We start from the raw sequence: 27,031 nt of genomic DNA on the forward strand, positions 1-27,031 counted from the left end.
GTGTGGTCAGCTCCTTATTTTTAACTCATCCTTCACAGTGACAAGCCCACGAAGGACAGCCACGTAGAAACTGCTACAACCAAGAGTAAGACCAACAGCCCAACCCAAATAAGACACTCAGAGTCACGACTCCCAGGACTTCTGCCATGACCACGGGCTTTAAACCATTCTACTATTTCCTGGAGGTCAAATGGCTGAGGCTCATAACCTAGCTCCTTCTTGGCCTTCTCTAGGCTAAAGTAATGTGTGATGCCAGTTTTATTAACTTCTGTGCGGGTGAGGAAGGGCTGGAAGTTGTAGAGTTGACCCAAAACAAAGTAGGCCATCTCTGTTAGGAAAGCAAAACAGTAGATGAGGTTCAAGGGTAGGCGAATGGATGGGAATGAGTAGCCCAGGCCCTCAACCAAAGGCCGGAAGAACTCAAAGTTGTTTACGGGTGTGCCATCTGAGATGAAGTAGGGCTTCCCAGAGGCAATGTAGCCCTTGTTAGCTTTCAGGGCCTCTGAGGCCAGAATGTGAGCCTGCACCAAGTTATCCACGTGGACAAATTCAACCAGGCTCTTGGGATCCCCGTACACAAACTTGAACAGACCCCTCTCAATATAGCTCACTATTCTAGGAAGGTGCCTTTGTTCTCCAGGCCCATAGATGCCAGCTGGCCTCAGAGCACAAGTTCTTAAGACACCATTGCTTTTTTCCAGGGATGTACCATTGGCTTCTAGCACCTTCTTCTCTGCAATAGATTTGGTCCGAGAGTAGTGATCAGGATGGAGGTGAAGAGGAATGTAAGGGAGAGATTCATCTCCATTTTTGATAACTTGACCTCCAAACACAACATTGAAAGTGCTAGTGTAAACTAATCTTGGCACCCCTCTCCTCCAGCAAGCCTGGAGGATGTTTTCTGTGCCCCCGACATTGACTTCTTCAATCAGCTTTCGATTTAGCTGCTCCCGCCCTGACATACCATAAGAGGCAATATGGAACACACAAGTTATGTCCACATCCTGGAAGGCTTTCTCTATATCAGAGAGGTGGCGGATGTCTCCATGTATAAACTTGATTCCTTCTGGAATGGTATGAGCAGGGCTGCTGATATCTAACAGAATCACATGGACCCCCTTCTGGTTCAGAGCACAGCCCAGGCTGAAATAATAAAGAGTAAAAATTAGATCAAATCACTTATTAAGCTATGCCTAGGAAAAGTGTGTAGAATAATTTACCAAGACTTCTTGACTCAATCTGAATCCCACACCTTACATGTTCACTGGGGCAAGTCTTAGCCAAATATTAAAAAACTAGAGGCCCGGTGCACGAAATTCATGTACGGGGGTGGGGGTGTCCCTCAGCCCAGCCTGCACCCTCTCCAATCTGGGACCCCTCGAGGGATGGATTGGGCCTAAACGGGCAGTCGGACATCCCTCTCACAATCCAGGACTGCTGGCTCCCAACTGCTCACCTGCCTGCCTTCCTGATTGCCCCTAACCACTTCTGCCTGCCAGCCTGATCACCCCCTAACCACTCCCCTGCCAGCCTGATTGATGCCTAACTGCTCCCCTGCCAGCCTGTTTGCCCCTAACTGCCCTCCACTGCAGGCCTGGTCCCCCCAACTGCTCTCCCCTGCAGGCCTGGGTCCCCCACAACTGCCCTTCCCTGCAGGCCCAGTTGCCCCAAACTTCTCTCCTCTGCCAGCCTGGTCACCCCTAACTGCCCTCCCCTGCTGGCCATCTTGTGGCGGCCATCTTGTGTCCACATGGGGGTAGGATCTTTGACCACATAGGGGCAGCCATCTTATGTGCTGGAGTGACAGTCAATTTGCATATTACTCTTTTATTAGATAGGATAGAGGCCTGGTACACAGGTGGGGGCCAGCTGGTTTGCCCTGAAGGGTGTCCCAGATCAGGGTGGGGGTTCCCTTGGGGAGTGAGGCAGCCTGGGCGAGGGGCCTGTGGTGGTTTGCAGGCCTGCCACGCCCCCCGATGACCCAAGCGGAGGCTCTGGTATCTGGGATTTATTTATCTTCTATAATTGAAACTTTGTAGCCTGGAGCAGAGCCAAGCCTCCTGCTTGCTCCATGGCTGCAGCCATTTTTATTGGGATTTATTTATCTTCTATAATTGAAACTTTGTAGCATTGAGTGGAGGCCTGGGCCCGCCAGGGTGTGTGGAAAGCTTGGCTTCCTCCATTGCCGGGGAAACCCAAGCCTCCTGCTTGCTCCATAGCCACAGCCATCTTGGGTGGAGTTACTCACTCCTGACTGGCTGGTGGGCGTGGCTTGTCGGTGTAGTGGAGTGATTAATTTGCATATTACTCTAGATAGGATGAGAATACTCACATCTACTTAAATTATGATGATATGGTGGCACCTACATGCTACATTCCCCCCTTTCGCCCCCACCACCTCATCCCCCCCCCTCCGGGTTCTAGGACCTACCATCCATTCTTGGGAATATTTATGAATAATAACTGAAAGAATTGCTATTATTGAAAATTTTTAATTTATTTTTAGAAAGAGAGGGAGAATGGAAAGAGAGATAGAAACACTGATAAGAGAGAAACATTGATCAGCTGCCTCCTGCATGCCTTCTACTGGGGATTGAGCCTGAAACTCAGGTATGTGCCCTGACTAGCAATGGAACCAGCCACCTCTTGATGCATGAATCGACACTCAACCACTGAGAAATACCAACCAGACAAGAATTGCTATTATTTAAAATTGTTTTGTGATGTGAATCTCTCCCTTCCACAATTTAATGGCTTTATAAAGATATTTTCTTGACAAAATGGACAATATGTGATGATAGTGCTTATCTGGATTCCAAACTGGCAGCAGAGTAAGTGCAAGCCACATTGACACTCTCCCAGGACCAAACTGGAAATACAACTAAAATACAGAAAAAACACTCTGGAAAAAACAACTGAAAACTAGCTGGACAGAATCTTATAACCAAGGACGGAAAGTGGAGACCTCATAGAGACTGGTAGGATGTGCAGAGGTACAAAAGAGCTAAGCAAGTTCCCACAGACAGCAGCTGAAGTTCCAGGGGGGCAGGGGAGGGCAGATATCTCAGCTGTGGGGGGATTTGCACTGAGAACTCTGGGGTCTAAACCCCAAGCTGGACTCCCCAGCCCAGAGCATCAGAACTGAGAAAGATGCCCACATAACATCTGGATGTGAAAAGTAGCTGAGTTGCTGTCTGCTACAGAGAGATGGCTGGAAATGCAGGCACCCTCTTAAAGGGCCAATGCACAAAATTTCACGTGCAGCACTCATCTTGGGCTCTGACAGAGTGGATTGGAGCTGTATGAGCAGAAGCCAGGACTGGGGGCTCTGGGGTTGGAGCTTGGAGGGCAGCCACCCTGGTTTCCTGTGCTTAGTTATCCCCTCACACTGTAGAGGACATCTTTCTCTGGCAGACCTTTGCTATCCAGGAGGTTTTTACCTGGGGGGAAGGCAGTTACCCCACCCTATTGGAAGACCTCTCACCCCACTGTATGGTCGATAGCCTGAGGCTAGTCAAGACTGAAGGTCAATGAGATTGCAGGCAGAGGTGGGTCTCTGGAGGTTTTGAGTATTTGCTTGACCTAATCCTAGGCCCAGGGATAAGAAAAGCAGACTCTGATGTACACCTTGTTCCTTTCCAAAGGGACCCAGCCCCAGCAGAGAGAGCCAAAAGCTGTGGATTGATGATACCTCCAAACAGGGTATTCAAGGCCAGTCACAAACAGCATCTGACAGTGTCCTGCATTAGAGATTAAGAGTCATAGCAAATCTATCTAATACACAGACACAAACCCAAACAGGAAGCCCAAATGGGGAGACAAAAGAACAAACCCCAAATAAAAGAACAAGAGAATTCTCCAGAGAAAGAGCTAAATGAAATGAAGATAAGAAATTTCTCAGACATAGAGTTCAGAATAATGATGGCAAAGTTGCTCAAGAGCATGAGAAAAGATACAGTAACTATGAAGAATGACATAGCACTAATAAAGAACACAGTGGAAGGAATACACAGCAGAGTAAGGGAAGCTGAGGATCAGGTCAGTGAATTAGAAGACTGGGTAGAAAAAAATCACTCAACCAGAGATCCAAAAAGAAAAAAAACAACTAAAAAAAAACCCACCAGAAAGACAGCTTAAGAGAGCTGTGGGACAACATGAAATGTAACAATATTCATATAATAGATATGCCAGAAAGGGAAAAAAGGGAGCAAGGGATATAGAACATGTTTGAAGAAATAATGGTAGAAAACTTCCCTAACCTGGTGAAGCAAAAAGTCACAGAAGTTCAGGAAGCACAGAGAGTCCCAAACAATAAGAACCCAAAAAGGCCCATGCCCAAACAAATCATAATTAAAGTGCCAAAAATTAAAGACAAAGAGAGAATCATAAAGACAGCAAGAGAAAAGCAATTTGTTACCTAAAAGGAGCTCCCATAAGGCTGTCAAATGATTTCTCATTAGAATTCTACAGGCCAGAAGGGAATGGCATGAAGTATTCAAGGTAATGAAAAGCAAGGATCTTAAACCAAGATTACTATATCCAGCAAGGCTATTATTCAAAATAGATTGTAAAATAAAAAGCTTCCCAGATCCCCCTTCTCCTCCCTCCCCCCCAAAAAAAGGCTAAAGGACTTTATTACCACTAAACCAGCACTGCAAGAAATGCTAAAGGGACTTCTGTAATGAGAAGACGAAATAGAGAGACAGAGAAACATAGGCATAAATAATTAAAATGGCAATAAATAAGTACTTATCAATAATAACCTTAAATGTAAATGGATTAAACCCTCCAATAAAAAAACATAGGATAGTTGAATGAATACAACAACATGACCCAATTATATGCTGTCTACGAGAGACTCACCTCAGAACAAAAGACTCATACAGGATGAGACTGAAGGGATGAAAAAAATTTTCCATGCAAATGGAAACGAAAAAAAAGAAAAGCTGGGGTAGCAATACTCATATCTGACACAATAGACATCAAAATGAAGGCCGTCACAAGAGACAGTAAAGGTCACTACATAATACTAAAGGGATCGATCCAACAAGGGATATAACCCTGGTAAACATATATGCACCCAATATAGGAGCACTTAAATATATAAAAGAACTTCCAGAGGACTTTAAAGGAGAGATCGACAGGGATACAGTCATAGTAGGGGACTTTAATACCCCATTGACTTAACTGGATAGATACTCCAGACAAAAAATTAACAAGGAAACATATATTCTAAATGGCACACTGGATCAATGGGTTTAATTGACATTTAGAGAACATATCACCCCAAAGATGCAGAATATACATTCTTCTTAAGTGCACATGGGACAGTCTCAAAGACAGACCACATGTTAGGACACAAAACAAGTCTCTACAAGTTCAAGAAGATTGAAATCATATCAAGCATCTTCTCAGATCACAATGGAATGAAATTAGAAATCAACTACAGTAAAAACACTCAAAAACATTCAAACACATGGAAGCTAAATAGCATGTTATTAAACAATGAATGGGTTACCAATGAGATCAAGAAAGAAATAAAAAACTTACTGAAAACAAATCAAAATAAACACACAGTAAACCAAAATCTATGGGACACAACAAAAGCAGTCCTGAGAGGAAAGTTCATAGCACTACTGGCCTACCTCAAAAATAAGAAAAGTTAATAATAGACTATTTAACCCTACAACTTAAAGAATTAGAAAGAAAACAACAAGAAAATAATAATGATTAGAGCAGAAATAAATGACATAGACTCCAAAGAAATAATACAAAAGATGAATGACACCAAGAGCTGGTTCTTTGAAAAGATAAACAAAACTGATGAACTGTTAGCCAGACTCATCAAGAAACAAAGAGAGGATCCAAATAAATAAAATCAGAAACAGAAGTTGATAACTAACAACTGACACCACAGAAATGCAAAGGATTATAAGAAAATACTATAAACCACTATATGACAACAAGCTGGACAATGTGAATGAAATGGACAAATTCCTAGAAAAATGCAATCTTCAAAAACTGAATCAGAAAGAATCAGAAAACCTGAATAGGCCAATAACAACTGATGAAATAGAAGCAGTCATCAAAAAACTCCCAGCAAACAAAAGCCCAGGTCCTGATGGCTTCGCATGGGAGTTTTATCAAATATCCAAAGCAGAACTAACACCTGTACTCCTCAAACTATTTCAAAAAATCCAAGAACACTTCCAAGCTCTTTTTATGAGTCCAGCATTATCCTAATTCCAAAACCAGATAAATACACTACAAAGAAAGAGAATCACAGGCAAATATCCCTGATGAACATAGATGCTAAAATCCTCAACAAAATTCTAGCAAATCAGATCCAGCAATTTATTAAAAAGATCATACGCCATGACCAAGTGGGATTTATTTCAGGGATGCAAAGCTGGTACAATATTTGCAAATCAATAAACATGATACATCACATAAACAAAATGAAAGACAAAAATCACATGATCATATCAATAGACACAGAAAAAGCATTCAACTAAATCCAACACTCATTTTTGATAAAAACTCTTAGCAAAATGGGAATAGAGGTATAATGAAGGTAAAACATAATAAAGGCTATATATGACAAACCTACAACCAATATCATACTCAATGGGCAAAAACTAAAACCATTTCCCATAAAAAGAGGAAAAGACATGGATGTCCACTTTCACCACTCTTATTCAACATAGTAATGGAAGTCCTAGCCACAGCGATCAGACAAGAAGAAGAAATAAAAAGCATCCAAATTCAAGAGGAGGAAGTAAAACTCTCATTATTTGAAGATGACATGATATTGTACATAGAAAAAAATAAAGACTCCACCAAAACACTACTAGATTTAATAAATGAATTTGGCAATGTAGCAGGATACAAAATCAACACCCAAAAATCAATGGCATTTTAATACACCAATAATGAATTCTCAGAAAGAGAAACTACACAAACAATCCCATTTTCCATTGCAACAAAAAAATTAAGATACTTAGGAACAAACTTAAAAGACCTGTACTCAGAAAACTATAGGATGTTGAAAAAAGAGATAGAAGATATAAACAATGGAAGAATATACTGTGTTCATGGACTGGTAGAATTAACACCACTAAAATGTCCATACTACTCAAAGCAATCTACAGATTCAGTGCAATCCCTATTAAACTACCAACAGCACATTTCACAGATCTAGAACAAATACTCCAAAAATTTTTATGGAACCAAAAAAGACCCAAATAGCCACAGCAATCTCGATAAAGAACAAAGTTGGAGGGATATTACCAGATATCAATTTATTCTACAAAGTCACTGTAATCTAAACAGCCTAGTCCTGGCACAAAAACAGGCATATAAATCAATGGAACAGAACAGAGAACCAAGAAATTGACCCAAGGCATTACACTCAATATTTTAGAAAGGAGGCAAGAGCATACAATGGAGTCAAGACAATCTCTTCAATAAATGGTGTTGGGAAAATCAGACAGATACACACACAAAAATGACAACCAACTTACACCGTACACAAGAATAAACTCAAAATGGATAAAAGACTTAAATGTAAGTCATGAAACCATAAAAATCCTAGAAAAAACCATAGGCAGCAAAATCTCTCATTTCAATATGTTTACAGATATATCTCCTAGGGCAAAGGAAACTAAGGAGAAAATAAACAAATGGCACTACATGAAAATAAAAAGCTTCTGAACAGCAAAAGAAACCATCAACAAAACATAAAGGGAGCCCATTGCATGGGAGAACATATCTGGCAATGATACATCTAATAAAGGGTTAATATCCAAAATATATAAGGAACTCACACAACTTAACCAAAGGAAGACAAACAATTCAATTAAAAAAATGGGCAAAAGACCTAAATAGACACTTCTCCAAAGCAGACATACAGATGGCCAAGAGACATATGAAAAAATGCTCAAAGTCACTGATCATCAGAGAGATGCAAATTAAAATGACAGGTATCATCTCACACCTGTCAGAGTGGCTACCATCAACAAATCAACAAAGGACAATGCTGGCGAGAATGTGGAGAAAAGGGAACCCTAGTACACTGTTGGTGGGGATGCAGACTGGTACAACCACTGTGGAAAACAGTATGGAGTTTCCTCAAAAAATTAAATATGGAACTGCCATTTGACCCAGTGATCCCACTTCTAGGAATATGTCCTAGGAGACCTGAAACACCAATCAGAAAGAATGTATGCACCCCTATGTTCATAGCAGCACAATTACAATAGCTAAAATGTGGAAACAATCCAAGTGCCCATCAGTACATGAGTGGATAAAAAAGTTGTGGTACATTTACACCACGGAATAATACTATGCAGTAGTGAAAAAGAAGGATCTCTTAACCTTTGAGACAGCATAAAGGAGCCTAGAGAATATTATGCTAAATGAAATAAGTCAGTCAGAGAAAGACAAGAATCACATGATCTCACTCATATGTAGAATCTAATGAACAAAACAAACAGATGAACAAAATAGATGCAGAGACATAGAAGCATGGAACAGAGTGTGGCATTTCAGAGGGAAGGCAGACGTGGGTGGGTGGGAAGAGATCAACCAAAGAACTTGTACGCATATATGCATAACCCATGGACACAGACAATAGGGTGGTGAAGGCCTGCGGCGGGAGGTGAGGGTGGGCTAAAATGGGTCAATGGGGGGAAAAAGGGGATATATGTAATACTTTAAGCAATAAAGATTTAATTAAAAAATAATTTTTCTTAACATGGAATATATCTGTATCTCTCAATTTTAGTATCGGAGCAGTGGGCAAAATAGTTCATTACTGGCTTAACACTATACAAACAAGTAAAAGTATATACTGTATTAATGTCAGAGTTGAAAGCTATATTTTTTATCCAACCACCAGTAAATAATTCATAGACATATTTTACAGATGCACTGACCGGAAACCAAAATAGCCACCTCCTCCTGTAATGAGGACAGTTTCCTTCGGAGATTTTTGGGAGTCCATACGTGGCAATAAAAAGAAAACTGGACCTATAAGAAAGAAGTATGCAACACTGTTACTGATCCAAATGCAAATATGACTGTCCCTAATTTGGGGCTAACAAAAACAAAAAGGCAGTATGCTCTAATAGAAAGAAAAGCGAAGACCTAGGTTCTAGTCATGGCTGTGTGAAGTTAGCCAACTCCTCCTCCCTTCACTTCTTAAGCTTCAAATTTCTTCCTATGTAATATAAGGACAGAAATATCTGCCCTGTCTGCCTGATGAGGTTAATGTAAAGGTTCAATAACATAATTACCTGGGAGTGCTTTGGAAACCGCAAAACACTTTTCCAAATGTAAGGCATTATTCTTAATCACTGGGAAAAAATAGAGCCTTTTTGGAAAGAACTCATTCAAATTTGACAGGGAGAGCCATTTTCTCCCATGTACCAGAAAAAGCAAGAAAAGAACTCTAGACCTAGCCACTATGCTCAGTGGTTAGAGCATCTGCCTGCAGACTGAAGTGTCTTGGATTCACTTCCAGTCTAGGGCACATAATTTGGTTGCAGGTTCAGTTCCTGGTCCCAGTTGGGACACATGAATGAGGCAACCAATTGATAAGTCTCTCTCACATCAATGTTTCTCTCTCTGTGTCTCTCTCCCTCCCTTCAATTCTCTCTAAAAAATCAATGGAAAAAATATCCTCGAGTGAGGATTAAAAACAAAAACAACCCCCCCCACACACACACAAAAGAAGTCTAAAGCCAATTTCTAACATCTTTTATTTAAAACGTGAGGCCCAGTGCATGAGTTCGTGCACAGGTGGGGTTCCTCAGCCTGGCTCGTGATCAGGGCCAATCGGGGCCTGTCTTGCCCAGTCCTGATCAGGACAATCATGGGCCGGGAGGTTGGCCAGCAGGGGGGAGGGACCACAGGAGTTTGGCTGGCCGCAGGAGGTTGGCTATGGGAGTGCACTGACCACCAGGGGGTAGCTCCTGAGTTTAGCATCTGCCCCCCTGGTGGTCAGTGCACATCATAGTGACTGGTCAACCGGTCATTCTGCTAACTGGTCGTAAAGGTCACTTAGGCTTTTATATGTAGAGATAGCACACTTGGCCCTAGCTAGTTGGCTCAGTGGATAGAGCACCGGCCTGTGGACTGAAGGGTCCTGAGTTCGATTCTGGTCAAGGGCACATACTCTGGTTGCAGGTTCCTCCCTAGCCTGGGCCCTGGTTGGGACGCATGCAGGAGGCAACCAATCAATGTATTTCTGTCACATTGATATTTCTCTCTGTCTTTCTCTCTTTTCCACTCTCTCTAAAAAATCAATAGAAAAATATCCTCTGGTGAGGCTTAAAAAATAAAATAAAACAAATAAAAAATAAAATAAAATAAAACAAAACAAAATAAAAATGAAATAGCATACTTGGAGACAACCAAGATGGTGGTGTAGGTAAATGCTTGTACATGCCGCCTCCCACAGCCACATCAAAATTACAACTAAAATACAGAAGAACCATCATTTAGAACCACCGAAAAGCTGGCTGAATGGAAGTCCTACCACTAGAGAAGTAAAGAAGAAAGGACATTGAAACTGGTAGGAGGGGTAGAGTTGCAAAATGAGCTGGTCAGACACCCACATGGCCGTTTTTTTCATCAGGAGGAAGACCATCTCTGCAGAGGCCGCCTGTGAAGAGCAAGGGGTCCCAGCCTCACACCAGACCCCCAGCCCAGGGTTCCACAGTTGGGAAGAGAAGTTCCCATAACTACGAGCTGTAAAGACCAGTGGGGATTGAAGCTGAGTAACACAGAGGCTGCTGGAGACCCAGGTGTTTCTTCTAAAGGGCCGGAGCATGAACTTACTTGGACTCCATTCCTCTGAGCTCCTATGCTGGGCAGCTTTGAGGGACCCAGACATATATGGGGAGGACCTAGATTGTCTGGCAAGGGGCAGGAACTCAGGGACAGCTTTCTCACAGATGCAAGGGTAATTGTTCCTGTGCTGGGACCTCCCCTGCCACAGAGCTAATTGACAGAGGCCATATCTGAGTCTCCATCAGAGTGGCTCACACTGTTTGCTCCACCCTGGTGATTCCCTGATACCCTGCCCCACCCAAGCTATTTGCTGCAGCTTTTCCATATGAATGGCCTATCTTGGCTCAGGCTTTAGACTTCCTAAAATCTCTCAAACAAGCTGCAGCTGGTGTCAGCATGCCCCAAACCTATCAATAAAAGGTCCAAAACATGGCACTAGCACCAGCCTGCCCTGCTTCACAGCTGGGCCTCACCTGGGCACTTCCTAGCCCAATACAAATAGCAGCCTTCTGCAGATTTCTCTGTAGCTTTTGCAAGGTAACCCCAGGCAGTGGCTGATTTTGTACCTCCCTGGAGACCAAAAAGAGCCAGTGCACCTGGTGGATAGCTTCAGACCATAGCAGGTTACAACTGTACACATTCACAAGCTACACACTCAAGGGGCAGACTCAATGAGTACCAAAGCCCCACTGAAGCAAGGCCTACTCCATAGGGTTTTTTCCTGCACAGCAGCTTTCCCACTATAGTCACAGCTGGTCCTCATAGCCAATTTGCCTGGAGGTCAATTCCTCCAAGTGACAGCAACAACAATCAAGGCTCAACTATAAGACTGTGCACATGGCCCACACAGGGGTGCCCCTAGAATGCCCAGCTCAGATGACTGGGGAGGTTGAGACACATCAATTGGTTGCCACTGACTCCTACAGGCCACCTATTACACAAGGCCACTCTACCAATTCCAGGAGACATAACAGCTCTACTTAATACATAGAAACAAAGCACAGGGAAGCAGCCAAAATGCGGAGACAAAGAAATAAGTCACAAGTGAAAAAAATGGAAGCAAGCAAACTACTAGATACAGAGTTCAAACCCATGGTTATAAGATTACTCAAGGATCTATATGAGAGTGTCAAGAGACTTCGTGAGAAGACTTTCAAGTATCTTAGAATGCCAAAGACACGGAAAAGGACCAGTCAGAAATTAAACACACTAACTGAAATAAAGAATAATTTATAGGGTTTTAACAATAGAGTAGAGGATTCTGAGAATCAAATCAATCATTTGGAATATGAAGAGGCAAAAAACACCCAATCAGAAGAGCAGAAAAAAAAAAGAATTAAAAAATATGAGGAGCCATAGTCAGTTTGGCTCAGTGGATAGAGCATCAGCCTGAAGACCAACGGGTCCCAGGTTTGATTCCGGTCAAGGGCACATACCTTGGTTGCAGACTCCTCCAGTGCCCTGGTCAGGGTGCATGCAGGAGGCAACCAATTGATGTGTTTCTCTCACGTCGATGTTTCTCTCTGTCTTTCTCTTTCTTCAACTCTCTCTAAACGATCAATGGAAAAATATTCTAAGGTGAAAATTAACAAAAAAAACAAACAAAAGATTTTAAAAAATGAAGATAGTGTAAGGAGCCTCTGGGACAACTTCAAGCATACCAACATTAGCATTATGGGGGTGCCAGAAACTAGAAGAGAGAGAGAGCAAGATATTGAAAACCTATCTGAAGAAATAATGACAGAAAAGTTCCCCTACCTGGTGAAAGAAATAGACTTACAAGTCCAGGAAGCACAGAGAGTCCCACACCAAGACATAGCAGAATTAAAATGCCAAGTGTTAAAGACAAAGAGAGGATCTTAAAAGCAGCAAGAGAAAAGCAGTTTGTTACCTACAAGGGAGTGCCCATACGACTGTCAGCTGATTTCTCAACAGAAACTTTGCAGGCCAGAAGGGAGCGGCAAGAAATATTCAAAATGATGAATAGCAATATTCAAAGTGATGAATACAACCAAGATAACTTTACCCAGCAAAACTATCTTTTAGAATTTGAGGTCAGAAAAAGAGCTTCACAGACAAGAAAAAGCTCAAGGAGCTTCATCACCACCAAACCAGTATTACATGAAATAAAGAATCAGAGGCATGTAAACATGGAAAAGACTGAGGAATATGAGAGGAAAGGGGGGAAGAGGGGTGGGAAGAGATTAACCAAATATGTTACCTATGGACACAGACAATAGGGTGGTGGAGGTCTGGAGTGGGGCAGGATGGGAATTGGCTAGAGCAGTGGTCGGCAAACTCATTAGTCAACAGAGCCAAATATCAACAGTATAATGATTGAAATTTCTTTTGAGAGCCAAATTTCTTAAACTTAAACTATATAGGTAGGTACATTGTTATTAACTTAATTAGGGTACTCCTAAGCTGGCCTTTGCTAAAAACTCAAGGGGCCAAAGAGCCGCATGTGGCTCGCGAGCCGCAGTTTGCCGACCACTGGGCTAGAGGGAGGGGCAATGGGGAGGAAAGGGGGACATCTGTAATGCTCTCAACAATAAAGATTAAAATAAATAAATAAATAAAATAGCACACTTGCAGCATGGTTTAATACTAGTACTTTACTAACTATATATATATATATATATATATATATATATTTTTTTTTTTTTTAAATAAGGGGCAAAAATTTCCTTCATATAGCAAAACATATTCCCCATCCCAGGAGATCTATAAGTACTGCATGTGCTCAAGGCCTATTGGGGTCTTACTTCTCCCTCCCTTTTCATCTATGCCAAAATAATAATTATTATTATATGCTATAGCTTATTAAAAATATCTGTAATATTTTCTCATGTCTCCAAGGCCCCATTCTGACAAGAACAAGACAATAAGCAAAAAGTGGGTGACTCAACTCTTCCCACTTAAGAAGAGATGGAACAGGCAGGAGGCATGAAGGACCTCAGATGCAATGGGAATACACACATATTCACTCAAGTAATTAGAGACACTCATGTAACTGGAACCCAAGTTTGGCTGCCTGCTGCTAAAAAAACCAAACTTGTTAGACAGATGCTGGTGAAAAAAGGAAAGAGGTTTTATTCAAGTGCCGGTCACCTGAGGAGATGGAGGACTATTGTCACAAAGCCCATCTCAACATCTCAGTGCAGGCAGAGGTTTTTATAAGGAGAGGGAAAGCAGAAAAAATAGATCAAAGGGAGGGGTTTGAAAAGTTCTCTACGTGCAGGCCAGCAAAGTCTATTCAGATAGGATCTTGAAACTGGTTAAGTGACTGTCTGATAAGCATCATGGTTTGTGTCATCCTGGTTTTATGTTGGAAGGTCAGCAAATGTCCTGTAACTGGGATGACTCAAGGTATTTTCTGAAGTTAGTTCCTAGAATTCGTTTTTTGCTATTGTTAATCCTCACCCGAGGACATTTTTTTCTATTGATTTTTAGAGAGAGTGAAAGGCAGGAAGAGAGACACACAGAGAGAAACATGGATGTGAGAGAGACACATCAACTGGTTGCTTCCTGCACACGTCCCAACCAGGTCCTGAATTGAACCTGCAACCCTTCAGTCCAAGGGCTGGTGCTCTAGCCACCAAGCAAAACTGGCGAGGGCAGTTCCTAGGATTCTTATACAAACATGCTGTTTATCTACAAACTATGTATTAGAGTCAGCATTTACAGAAATCATGTCAAAATAATGGTGGGGTGGGTTATAATATCCCACTGTTACACTCAGAGATGTGATTAGGCAGGAGACTGCAAACAACTAAGAACCCTACCACTTGGACAAGTTTATCCCTCTGAGCCTGTTGCTACATTTAAAAAGTGGAGCTGATAGTAAGCTCACAGGCTTATGAAGACTGAATGGGATAGTGCATAAAAAATGCCCAGCAAAATATGGGAGCTCCATGATGTAATTTCTCTAATTTCCTTTTCTTTTAAGCTCTAGAGTCTGGGGATTCGATTATTCTATTACACTCCCACATACCATAATTAGGTCTCTCAAAAGCATAGGTTCTTCTGAATAAGTGTACTGAGTGGATCAGATTGCAGGGAAAGCTAATCAGATCATTCATGCAGAACTCAGTTGTTATGACAGCAGAAGACAAGTTTCGGCAAGTGGCTGTCTCAATGGCTTGAGGGTATGCAGAAGAGAAGAATGAGAAATATTAGAAAAACTGAGCAAAATGGTGTGGACTTGGGAGGATGGCTGACAGATTCCAAAGGTTTGATTAAGCAATTGCCACAGCTGTGCTTACAAGAAAAGTCATGAAAAAAAAATTGATGTGCTGGCATTCCTTTAATCCACTTAACAGTGACCTTAGGATTATATTATTTTTTCAATGCAGAACACTCATTTTTGGATTTGGAGTAGCCATAAAACTAAACATAGTCAATTTTAGTATATAACATAACCACACAACTTTGTTACAGATGCTGTTTCAAAACACAGTACACAGACCTTTCAATCCAGACTTCTTACCTTCACTGTAAGACCTGGTGGCAATCTCCCTCTCCAACTTCACCTCACACTCTTCCGCCATTAGTACTTTACCCTACAACCTGGACTTCCTTTTCTTTCCATAAAGATGCCAAGCTCAGTTGTGCCTTGAGGCCCACTTCCTGTTTCACCTCAGTGTCACTGTCATGGCATGGCTGCATTTTTCTCAATATTTAGTTAGGTCTGTTCAAATGTTACACACACAACTCAGAGAAGCTTCTCTGGTCACCCCATCTAAAACAGCCTCCCTTACCATAAATGCTGTTTGTTTCCTTCATGGCACATTTCACTATCTAAAATAATTTACATGTTTTTTGTTAATCCTCATCTGAGGATATTTTTTCCATTGATTTTTAGGGAGAGTGAAAGCGAGGGAGTGTGAGAGAGAGAAGGGGAGAGAGAGAGAGAGAGAGAGAGAGAGAGAGAGAGAGAGAGAGAGAGAGAGAGAGAGAGAGAAACATTAATTGGTTGCCTCCTGCATGGGCTGGACCAGGTCGGGGATCCAATGTGCAACCCAGGTATATGCCCTTGACCCGAACCGATGACCCTTCAAATGCCCAGGCCAATGCTCCAACCACTGAGATAAACCACCCAGGGCTTGTTTGTACTTTTAATTATTGATCTCCTTCCAATATAATGTAAGTTCCACGAGAACACAGACCATTGGCCTTTTTCTCTAGTGTGTCCCCACCAGAATGTAGAACATGGTAAATGTTCAACAAATACTTGCTGAGTTTGTGGATGCTTTTGAACCATGAAAAACATCCAATTTAGAAAAACAGACCTTGGAGGAACCAAGAAACCAAGATGGCAGCAGAGGTAAACATAGTACTTGGGACATCCCACAACCACATCAAAATTACAACTAAAATACAGAACAACCATCATTCAGAACAACCTGAAATCTGGTTGAATGGAAGTCCTACCACTATAGAAGTAAAGAAGAAAGCACATTGAGAATGGTAGGAAGGGCGAAGGCACAGAATGGGCTGGTCTGGCACTCATGTGGGCCATTCTTTTAATCAGGAGGAAGATTATCTCTGTGGAAACCGCCGTGAAAGGCAAGGGGTCCCAGCCCCACACCAGACCCCCCCCCCATCAAGGGTCCCAGAGCTGGGAAGAGAAGTCCCCATAACTTCAGGCTGTAAAAACCAGTGGGGATTGTGGCTAAGGGACACAGAGGCTGTCAGAGACCTAGGTATCCCTCTTAAAGGGCTGGGCATGAACTTACTTAGACTCACTTCCACTGAGTTCCAGTGCCAGGAGGCACTGGAGGACCCAGACACAAATGGGGAGGAACTGGTTTGCCTGGAATCGGGGCAGGAATTCGGGGGCAGCTTTCTACCAGACGGAAGTGCTCACAGGGGTCATTGTTCCTATGCCGAGACCTCCCCTATCCCAGGGCTGACTGGCAACCATATCTGAGTCCCCATCAAACTGGAGCACACTGTTTGCTCCACCCTGGTGATTCCCAGAGACCCCACCCCATCCAATTTGCAGCCCCACCCGATCTGTTTACAGTAGCTTTTCCATATGAATGGCCTGTCCTGGCTCAGGCTTCAGACTTTGCTAAAATCTCTCAAACAAGCTACAGCATGCCCCAAACCTATCAAAAAAAGGCCCAAGACCAGGCACCTGCACCAGCCTGCCTTGCTTCACAGCTGGGCCTCACCTGGGCACTTCCAAACCAGAGACAAAAAGGAGTAATCTGCAGATCTCTCTTTTGCTCCTGCTGGGTGGCCCCAGGCAGTGACTGACTTTGCACCTCCCTGGAGACTCAAAAGCCAGTGCATCTGGTGGACAGTTTCAGACCATATCAGATTACAACTCTACACATCAACAAGTGAAACACTCAAGGGGCAGACTCAGTAAGCACCAAAGCCCTACTGAAGCAAGTCCTGCTTCATAGGGGTTTTTCCTGCACAGCAGATCTCCCACTATAGTCACAGCTGGTCCTTATAGCCAATATTCCTGGAGGTCAATTCTTCTCAGTGACACCAACAGTAATCAAGTCTCAATTACAATAAGACTGTGCATACAGCCCACAAAGGGGCACACCTAGAGTGCCCAGCTCAGGTGACTGGTGAGGTTGAGCCACTGGGCCCTACAGGACACCTACTACACAAGGCCACACTACCAATTCCAGAAGACATAGCAGCTCTACCCAATACATAGACACAAACACAGGGAATCAGCCAAAATGCAGAGACATAAAAAATATGTCACAAATGAAAGAAATGGAAGAAAGCAAACTAATGGATACAGAGTTCAAAATCATGGTTATAAGGTTACTCAACGATCTTCATGAGAGCTTTAAGGGACTTAGTGAGACTTTTAAGTATCTTAGTGAGAATGCCAAAGACATGGCAAAGGACCAGTCAGAAATTAAGCATACGCTAACTGAAATAAAGAATAATTTACAGGGATTCAACAGTAGAGGATTCCCAGAATCAAATAAACAATTTGAAATATGAGGAAGCAAAAAACATCCAATGAGAAGAGCAGAAAAAAAAAGAATCCAAAAATATGAAGATAATGTAAGGAGCCTCTGAGCCAACTTTAAGCATACCAACATTTGCATTGTGGGGTGCCAGAAGAAGAGAGAGAGCAAGATATTGAAAACCTATTTGAAGAAATAATGATAGCCCTGCAGAGGGAGGCTAGCGGCAGTGGCAGGGGGCGGGGCCAGCCGTTGAGCGGGCCACCCCCCAATCACCCCTCGATCACCCCGCCGGGGCAATTTGGGGGTGGGGCCGGCCGTGGGGCCAGCAAGTGGGCAGTGCTAGGCTGACCAAGGCAGGTGCCAGCAGGGCCCCCCGATCGCCCTGCCAGTTGCCCCACAGATCAGCCCTGATCGCTGGCCAGGCCTAGGGACCCTACCCATGCACAAATTTCATGCATCGGGCCTCTAGTCTAGCCTATCTAATAAAAGAGTAATATGCAAATTGACCATCACTCCAACACACAAGATGGCTACCCCCATGTGGTCAAAGATGGCTGCCACAAGATTGCCTGCAGGGGAGGGCAGTTGGGTGGGACCAGGCCTGCAGGGGAGAAAAGTTAGGGGAGACCGGGCCACAGGGGAGGGCATTTGGGGGTGACCGGGCCTGCAGGGAAGGACAGTTAGGGGCAACCAGGCCAGCAGGGGAGGGTAGTTAGGGATGACCAGGCTGGCAGGGGAGGGCAGTTAGGGGCAATCAGGCCAGCAGAGGAGGGCAGTTGTAGGTGACCAGGCCTGCAGTGGAGGGCAGTTAGGGGCGACCAGGCCAGCAGGGGAGGGCAGTTAGGGGCATTCGGGCCAGCAGGGGAGCAGTTAGGCATCAATCAGGCTGGCAGGGTAGTGGTCAGGGGGTGATCAGGCTGGCAGGCAGAAGCGGTTAGAGGCAATCAGGCAGGTAGGCAGGCGAGCGGTTGCGAGCCAGCAGTCCTGGATTGTGAGAGGAATATCTAACTGCCCGTTTAGGCCCGATCCCACCGGGCAGTCGGACATCCCTCAAGGGGTCCCAGATTGGAGAGGGTGCAGGCTGGGCTGAGGGACACCCCCCCCCCCCCGTGCACAAATTTCGTGCACTGGACCTCTAGTCCTATATAATAAAAGAGTAATATGCAAATTGACCATCACTCCAACACACAAGATGGCTGCCTCCATGTGGTCAAAGATAGCTGCCCCCATGTGGACACAAGATGGCCACCACAAGATGGCCAGCAGGGAGGGCAGTTGGGAGGGAGCATGCCTGCAAGGGAGGGCAGTTGGGGGCAATCAGACTGCAGGGAGGGCAGTTGGGAGGTACCAGGTCTGCAGGGGAGGGCAGTTAGGGGTGACCAGGCCTGCAGGGGAGGGCAGTTAGGGGCAAACAGGCTGGCAAGGGAGCAGTTAGGCATCAATAAGGCTGGCAGGGGAGTGGTTAGGGGGTGATCAGGCTGGCAGGCAGGCAAGCAGTTGGGAGCCAGCAGTCCTGGATTGTGAGAGAGATGTCCGACTGCCATTTAGGCCCAATCATACCAGGATCGGGCCTAAACGGGCAGTCAGACATCCCTCAAGGGGTCCCAGATTGGAGAGGGTGCAGGCTGGGCTGAGGAACACCACCCCCCCCCCCGGTGCATGAATTTCATGCATCGGGCCTCTAGTATATATATAAAAGCCTAAGCAACCAAACAACTGGTTGCTATGATGCTCAATGCAGGATCTACCCCCTGATGATCAGTGTGCTCCCACAGCGGGAGTGCCACTCAGCTGACCCAGGGGCACCAGACACCAGGCTCACAGCTGAGGAGCACAGCTGCAGTGGCGTGAGCCCCTCCTGCTTCTGCAGCAGCATTACCAAGCAGTGGTGGCAGGCACAGCGGGGCCGGGATGAGGAGTGGCGCAGCGCCCAGCCCGGGCTTGGGCTCCTCCCCGGCCACCTGCCACTTTGTGCACTAATACATCCCTCGGGGGATGTTGGAACTGCCGATTTCAGTCCGATCCTGGCAGTCCAACATCCCCCAAGGGGTCCCGGATTGCAAGAAGGCGCAGATGAGGCTGAGGGACCCCACCGGTGCACAAATCCATGCACTGGGCCTCTAGTTATTAATAACAAACTACAACGTTCACTAATGACTAATTACTATAATGGTGTTGCATTCATTTCCCTTACAGGCGCACCTTTTCTCTCCACTAATACCAGCAGCGAATATTTTAGCATTCGATTGCCATGTCATTAGTCTTGGACTGACTTGTTTGGTGTGTGCAACAGGAAATATTTTGCTTTTGTAGAACAAGAAAAATAGATTTGTGTTACACTTATTGATTTGTGCAGTTATTCAGTGTCTGGTAAGTTAATGTTCAAGAAAAATATTAATTTTTATTAAAATGTTCTATTATTCTATATTAACGATTACTCATTTATTTCAACCCTTTGTATTCAGCATGTCTCTATTGAAATAAACGTACATTTCTATGAAAATTGGACCTTTTGTTTTTTTGTGGCCCACATAAACTTACACCTTGTTTACCTGGCCCGTGTTAGCCTTTGAGTTTGGCATGCTTGGGCTAGAGGGTTATTGTGAGGACAAATGCGTGTGTTCAGCTGAACTCAGGATGAGGGCTGGCAAGCAACTGAATGAGGTGGGAGCAGGCAGTGCCCAGATGAAGTCTGAGGAAAGTGTGACAACCTTAGCATTTAACTAGGTCTTTGTAAATCTAAGTAAAAGCACACACAGGTTTTTAGAAATGCCGTCTGGTTAATTGAGTTTTGATTAAAAGGATGCCAGATAACAAAGTTTAAGATATTCTTAATCTCGCCACAGGAATTCCACTGTAAGGGATTCCAAAAATGGACAAGGCCCCAAAGAGTCTAATTAAAAAAATTCCAACAGGAATTCTTCTTAATCTCTAATTATACTTTGTTTTTAAAACTGCACATTCCAGGCCAGTCACAAGACCACAGTGGGTCAATCATGGCTCATGTGCACATTAATCATGCTGGGGATGTACAAGTTCAAGTTATTAATGCTTCAGAGTACCTGCCAGATCTATTCATGCTACTCCTCATTACCTCCCAACTAATCCCAGCATGATCTGAGGCAAGAATTTGCATAACTAACCTGATCAGGAGGGTCAGAAGAGAAAGGTGTCAAGGAGTAGGGAAGAATAAATGCGTTAGCAGGACAAACGACAATGAAAAGAAGTCTATCCACCAGGTCAGTAAAAGCTTTCTAGATTTTAGATTACCAGCTTTAATGGTGCACCCAGGAGCCACTTTCTCCCTTGCTGGCTCCCTACATCAGTTAGCACAGAAAACGGCAGCAAACACATTTTGCAGAAAGCCACAAGTAATTCCCATAAACTCTAAACCAAAAGGGGTAAAAAGAGTATACATAGTTTTTCTTCCATCAGCTGCCTGATTTTTATATACTTTATGGCTTCTGTTCCATTAATTCATTTCCATCTAATTCCTCCTAGGGGCTGGGCACTCATTGGCGTTGGTAACCACAATTGCTTTAAGGCTCTTCCAAAACGTGGCTGTGTTCAGTAATTGCTTTCCTCTGGGTGGCGGGGGAGGGTCACATCTGACCTGAGCAGTCATTTCAGCAGATACAAGTTAAATACATGATCAAGAAAAAGGAATCTTAATTACAAAGAGGAAAAAAATAAATTTAAAGCCTGCCTGACCTCCTGATAATATGAAGATAAAATGAGGGTAATAAAGTTGACATCTCACAGGGAAGTTAGGAGAAGAAACTCATAAAAATGACTAGGAGTGCTTTAGATTTACAAAGACCTAATTAAATGCTAAGGATCAGTAATAAGAACCTTAGATTATACACACAGTTCCTTCATTCCTTGAGTTCAAGATGATGTTACTAACCCTCTGGTATTATGATGCAATATACAAATCTAGGTGCCACTAGAGCAGGGGTGGGCAAACTTTTTGACTCGAGGGCCACAATGGGTTCTTAAACTGGACCGGAGGGCCGGAACAAAAGCATGGATGGAGTGTTTGTGTGAACTAATATAAATTCAAAGTAAAGGAGCGGAGGGGAGAGCAAGAGAACCGGATAGAACAGCCGGATCTGGCCCGCGGGCCGTAGTTTGCCCAAGGCTGCACTAGAGTATGGAACAGAGAGAATTGAAGACTGCTTTCTTAAAAATAAAAATGTACTGAATTTATTTTAAGGAAGATAAAAATATCTTCAGGTAGTTTAACCCTATGATGATGTTTTATTTTTAAAATATTTTCTTTATTTTAGAGAGGAAAGGAGAGGGAGAGAGCGATTTGTTGTTCTACTTATGCATTCATTGGTTGTTTCTTATATGTGACCTGACCTGAGATCAAACCCACAATCGTGGCGTGTCAGGATGATGTGCTTACCAACTGAACTATCTGGCCAGGGCTGATGATATGTTTTAAATGATTGCCTATGTACTGATTAGAGGCAAAAGGTAACTGTTCTTTACTGTACTGAGAGCAGGAAAATACACTGAGGCTAGAGGGCTTAGAAATGGTGCTGTTCAAATTCCATGCATGAACTGAAAATTATTTGTGTTTAATGTAAAGCAGTCGAAGCACTAAAGAAGAAGTAGTTAGAGATAATAAGGAGTAACCCAGATGCAGGTAAAAGGGATTTGAGGTGTAAAACAAAAAAGGCCGAACACATTTGAGAGGAAATTAACTAAGGACACAACATCAAGTGGAAAGTCAATATACTAATAAAAAATAGGGGTATTTGCACACACTAATTTGAATATAACTGAAGGTGGCAAGGCAGCTGTCTAATTCTTATCAGTTTAGGTCAGTGTTCGGCAAACTGCGGCTTGCGAGCCACATGCGGCTTGCGAGCTGCGGTTTGCCGCTCTGTTGACTAATGAGTTTGCCCACCACTGGTTTAGGTGTATCAAACCTCCTTGTCAAGCCATCCGCTCAAACTTCTTTTACTCAATTATTTGTTGCACAAGATTCTTGCAATTCTTCATAATGCTTATGACAAAAGTAATTACATAATTTTGTAATTGGTATTTCCCCACTGATTCCCAAACTCCATGTGGACACAGGCCATTGCTACAGAAGTATCTGCAGAAACAAGGAGTTTCTGGCCGATCACAGACCTAATAAATCCAAATGGAACGAGTGCTCTGCGACCCTTTCTAATGCCCCTTTCTGTCATATCTGCAGAGCACTACACTTGCACTTCCCTCTCTAGCTCAGCATGTCTGGATTACTTGGATTACATATCCAAGTAATACCCGCTGCCATTTACTAAGCACTTACTGTGTGCCAGGCATTGTATTAAGCCCTTTCTAGGAATTATTTCTCCTGATGATGAGTACTAATTTGTTAATTCCAAATTTACTGACTTGAGTCCTGTGGGGGCTTTCACAGCTGACATACTCTGCAACCTCATAAGAGCCCCTCCATTTCCTGGAGGAGGAGGGAAGAGGTGCCCATCCCCTCCCATGAGACAGAGGTAATGGGGATGCAGGTTGAAAATTAGAAAACCTAGGTTGTAGACTTGGCTCTCCCACCAATTCCCCGTGTGACTCTAGTCTAGGCGGTCACTAATCTCTCTGATCCTACTTCCTCTTTGCTGAATTGAAACTAACAATAGCTACAGTTGTTGTTTTTTATGGAATAGAGGCTTTAAAGATTTACCACTGAGGCCCTAGCCAGTTTGGCTCAGTGAACAGAGCGGCAGCCTGCAGACTTAAGTCCTGGGTTTGATTCCGGCCAAGGGCACATACCTTGGTAGCAGGCTTGATCCCCAGCCCTGGTCGGAGTGCATGTGGGAGGCAACCAATCGATGTGTCTCTCTCACATCGATGTTTCTGTCTCTACCCCTCCCTTCCACTCTCTTTAAAAATCAATAGAAAAATATCCTAGGGTGAGGATTAACACACACACACACACACACACACACACACACACACACGCAGATTTACCACTGAAGCCTCAGGAACAGTCTTCTGAGGTAGTAATTAGTATGATCTTCAGCTTTTCAGATGAGGATAAAGGCTTGAAGGGTAAGAAACTTGCCCATACATATATCTGAAGTAAATGAAATCATTATCTTAAAAAGATATCTATATTCCCACATCCACTGCATTATTCACAATAGTCTGGACATGGAAACAACCTAAGTGTCCCTAAGTGTCTATCAACAGATGAATGGATAAACAAAAACACACAATGGAATATTATTCAGCCACAAAAAGGAAATCCTCCCATTTGTGAGAACACAAACAGAACTTTATGGCATTATGTTAGTTGAAATAAGACAGAGAAAGACAAATACTATGTGTCACTTATATATATAAAAGTTGAACTCATAGAAACAGTAGAATAATGGTTACCAGGACTGGGGGGTGGAGGGTCAGGATGAGAGATGAGATGTTGGTCAAAGGGTACAAACTTTCAATTATATAGACAGAATAAGTTCTGGGGATCTAATATTCAGCATGGTGACTACAGTTAACAATACTGTAGCAGGGGTCCTCAAACTATGGCCCGCGGGCCACATGCGGCCCGCCGAGGACATTTATCCGGCCCGCCAGGTGCTGCTGCCTGTCCTGCTTAGCAGCCGGCTCCTCCCGGGCCCACAGTGCACATAGGAATTTGTTCATAGCTTTTTTTTAAACTATAGTCTGGCCCTCCAACGGTCTGAGGGACAGTGAACTGGCCCCCTGTTTAAAAAGTTTGAGGACCCCTGCTGTATTATATGATTTAAAATTGCCAAAAGACATCTTTAATGTTCTCACCACACCCAAAAATTCTAATTATGTGAGGTTATGCAGGTATTAACCTTGTTGTTATCATTCACAATATATGCATGTATATATATCATCACAATGTACAGCTTAAAATTACAGGTTACATGCCAATTATCTATCTATCTATATAAGCCTAATTCGTGAGTTCAACTGACTAGGAGTTCCATCGCTCATTATGATGTGCGCTGACCACCAGGGAGCAGTGCGGAATGAAGGAAGGCCCTGGCTGGAGACCCCTAGGGACCCTACCTGTGCACAAATATCGTGCAGTGGGCCTCTAGTATCTCTATAAAGCTGGTAGAAAAAAAAAACAAAAAAAACTGGCTCACAAATGACACTTAAAGGTGGCTGAGCTTCCCAGGGCTTGAGGCTCGGTCTGTGGGGCTCCCACCTGGGTTGGGCTAATGTAATGCAGTGTTCACGTGGCACTTTCACAACTTCAGTCACTCCTGGCACCTGTGGCACTGACTTACCTATTATGTTTTATTTAAATCTACTACCTTTTTACAAGAAATACATCCACGTTAAATGGAAACTTTATGCTGCCACTTATATGGGGAACCACTATCATTTGTCAAAGAGTGAGTAATCTTTCCCCCCAAAAGTGAGAAGAAAACGAAAAGATGTGAATGAAGTCTAGCTAGATACAGAGCCTGCTGAAAGCTCTGAACTTGGGGGCTATCCAGCGTTTCAGGTCTTCGAGACTTTCTAGAAAGCCACGCTGACCCGGATCTTTGTAACCCTAAAGAACTGAAAATGAGAGGATTTCCCGTCAAACCGCCCCCCCCCCCCCACACCCCGCCTCCGGGTCAGCGCTGCTCACAGCCGCGCTGTGGACCCCCCCTGCCAAGGGCTCGGTCCACCTGGGCTGCCACCCACCCAGGTACAGCCAGGGTCGCCCTCGGCGGGCCCCCGCGCGCGTTGGAGCCGCGGTGCTCCCGCCAGCTCGTCGGCCGGGTCCCCGCGCAGGGGCGGCCCTCTCGACCCCAGCCCACTCACAGCGACGGCAGACGGCGCCGGCGCCGCGACAGCGAGAACGGGAAGGGCAGACCTCAAGTGTGCCCGGTACCAGCCCGTCTCGACGGCTCTCAAGCCTTCCAACGGGTCTCCTAGAGCCACTTCCTGGACTCTCTAGGAAGCCCGGAGGTCCTGGCATCTCTATGATGCGCAGGTTTCTCGTCCAGCCTCATCTGTGTTGGGGCTGCAGGTTCACTCCATGAACACCCCCGCGTGCCCAACTCCTCTACTTCAGCGTCGTCGGAGCCCTTACAGAGTCACATCTACGGCTATTCCCACCTCCAATTCCTGCCTTTAGACTTCCACCTCCATCTCTGTGTCCCCTGGCCCCTGGCTCAGCTCAGTCAGTATTGGATGGACCGATGGATGGATGGATGATGGATGAGGCTCCACGGCACTCCTAAATATTTTAGTCTCCATGTATCTTTTAAAGTTTATATTTATCTCTGAGTTTCCACTGATGTATGCTCATATGTTTTCCCGTGTTTCTGATTTTCACTACTTTTTTCCAGTTCCACTTCTGGTCACTGAGCAGGCAATAAGGCCAAGACTAACCTTTGTTGCTGAAGGAAACAAAAACTTTAAACAGCCATGTAAAAAGGAAGGTTGGTATCCTCATTCAGAGGTTTTCCTGAGAGGCCCATCTTTTGTCCCCTCATCAGGAGGCTGGTTCTATGGAAAGTTTTAGGCTCTGTGTGGTAATTTGCTTAAAAGTTGCGGGCGCACTTGTGTGCACCCTCCCCCTCCCATGGCTGGGAGGATTTCATGATGATGCCTCAAAGGATGGAGATTTTGACTTCATATGCTGCTCTTGCTGCATTCAGACTTAAAGAAACTCATATTAGCCATGCCATTTACTGCTGTTTCCATTAAGAACACAAAGTTAGCCGAAACAGGTTTGGATCAGTGGATAGAGCGTCGGCCTGCAGACTGAAGGGTCCCGGGTTCGATTCCGGACAAGGGTATGTACCTTGGTTGAGGGCACATCCCCAGTGGGAGGTGTGCAGGAGGCAGCTGATCAATGTTTCTCTCTCATCGATGTTTCTAGCTCTCTATCCCTCTCCCTTCCTCTCTGTAAAATACCAATAAAATATATTTAAAAAAAAAAAAAAAGAAGAAGAACACAAAGTTAGCCCTAGCTGGTTTGGCTCAGTGGATAGAGCATTGGCCTGCGGATCAAAGGGCCCCAGGTTCAATTCCGGTCAAGGGCACATGCCAAGGGTTGCAGGCAAGATCCCTAGTAGGGGGCGTGCAGGAGGCAGCCAATCAATGATTCTCTCTCATCATTGATGTTTCTATCTCCCTCTCCTTCTCCCTTGCTCTCTGAAATCAATAAAAATATATTTTAAAAAAAGAACACAAAGTTACAAGGACAATCCTATCTAATAAAAGAGTAATATGCAAATTGACTGTCACTGCAACACACAAGATGGCTGCCCCCATGTGGACACAAGATGGCCACCCCA

General features: G+C 44.1%; 1 protein-coding gene across 1 annotated transcript; it reads right to left on the reverse strand.

Annotated features, from left to right (window-relative positions):
- Positions 1 to 32: 32 nt before the first annotated feature.
- Positions 33 to 25,602, reverse strand: SDR42E1 (short chain dehydrogenase/reductase family 42E, member 1; the record flags this gene model as incomplete). Its single annotated transcript, XM_080646057.1, has 3 exons — positions 25,548 to 25,602; positions 8,937 to 9,030; positions 33 to 1,143 (listed from the first exon to the last, which is right to left on the reverse strand). Exons 2-3 carry the CDS (start codon positions 9,002 to 9,004, stop codon positions 33 to 35), a joined length of 1,179 nt encoding a protein of 392 aa, XP_080502183.1. The 5' UTR covers positions 9,005 to 9,030; positions 25,548 to 25,602.
- Positions 25,603 to 27,031: the final 1,429 nt, after the last annotated feature.

The sequence above is a fragment of the Plecotus auritus genome (assembly GCF_963455305.1).
Source record: "Plecotus auritus genome assembly, chromosome: 10".
In the NCBI taxonomy this organism is placed as follows: domain Eukaryota; kingdom Metazoa; phylum Chordata; class Mammalia; order Chiroptera; family Vespertilionidae; genus Plecotus; species Plecotus auritus.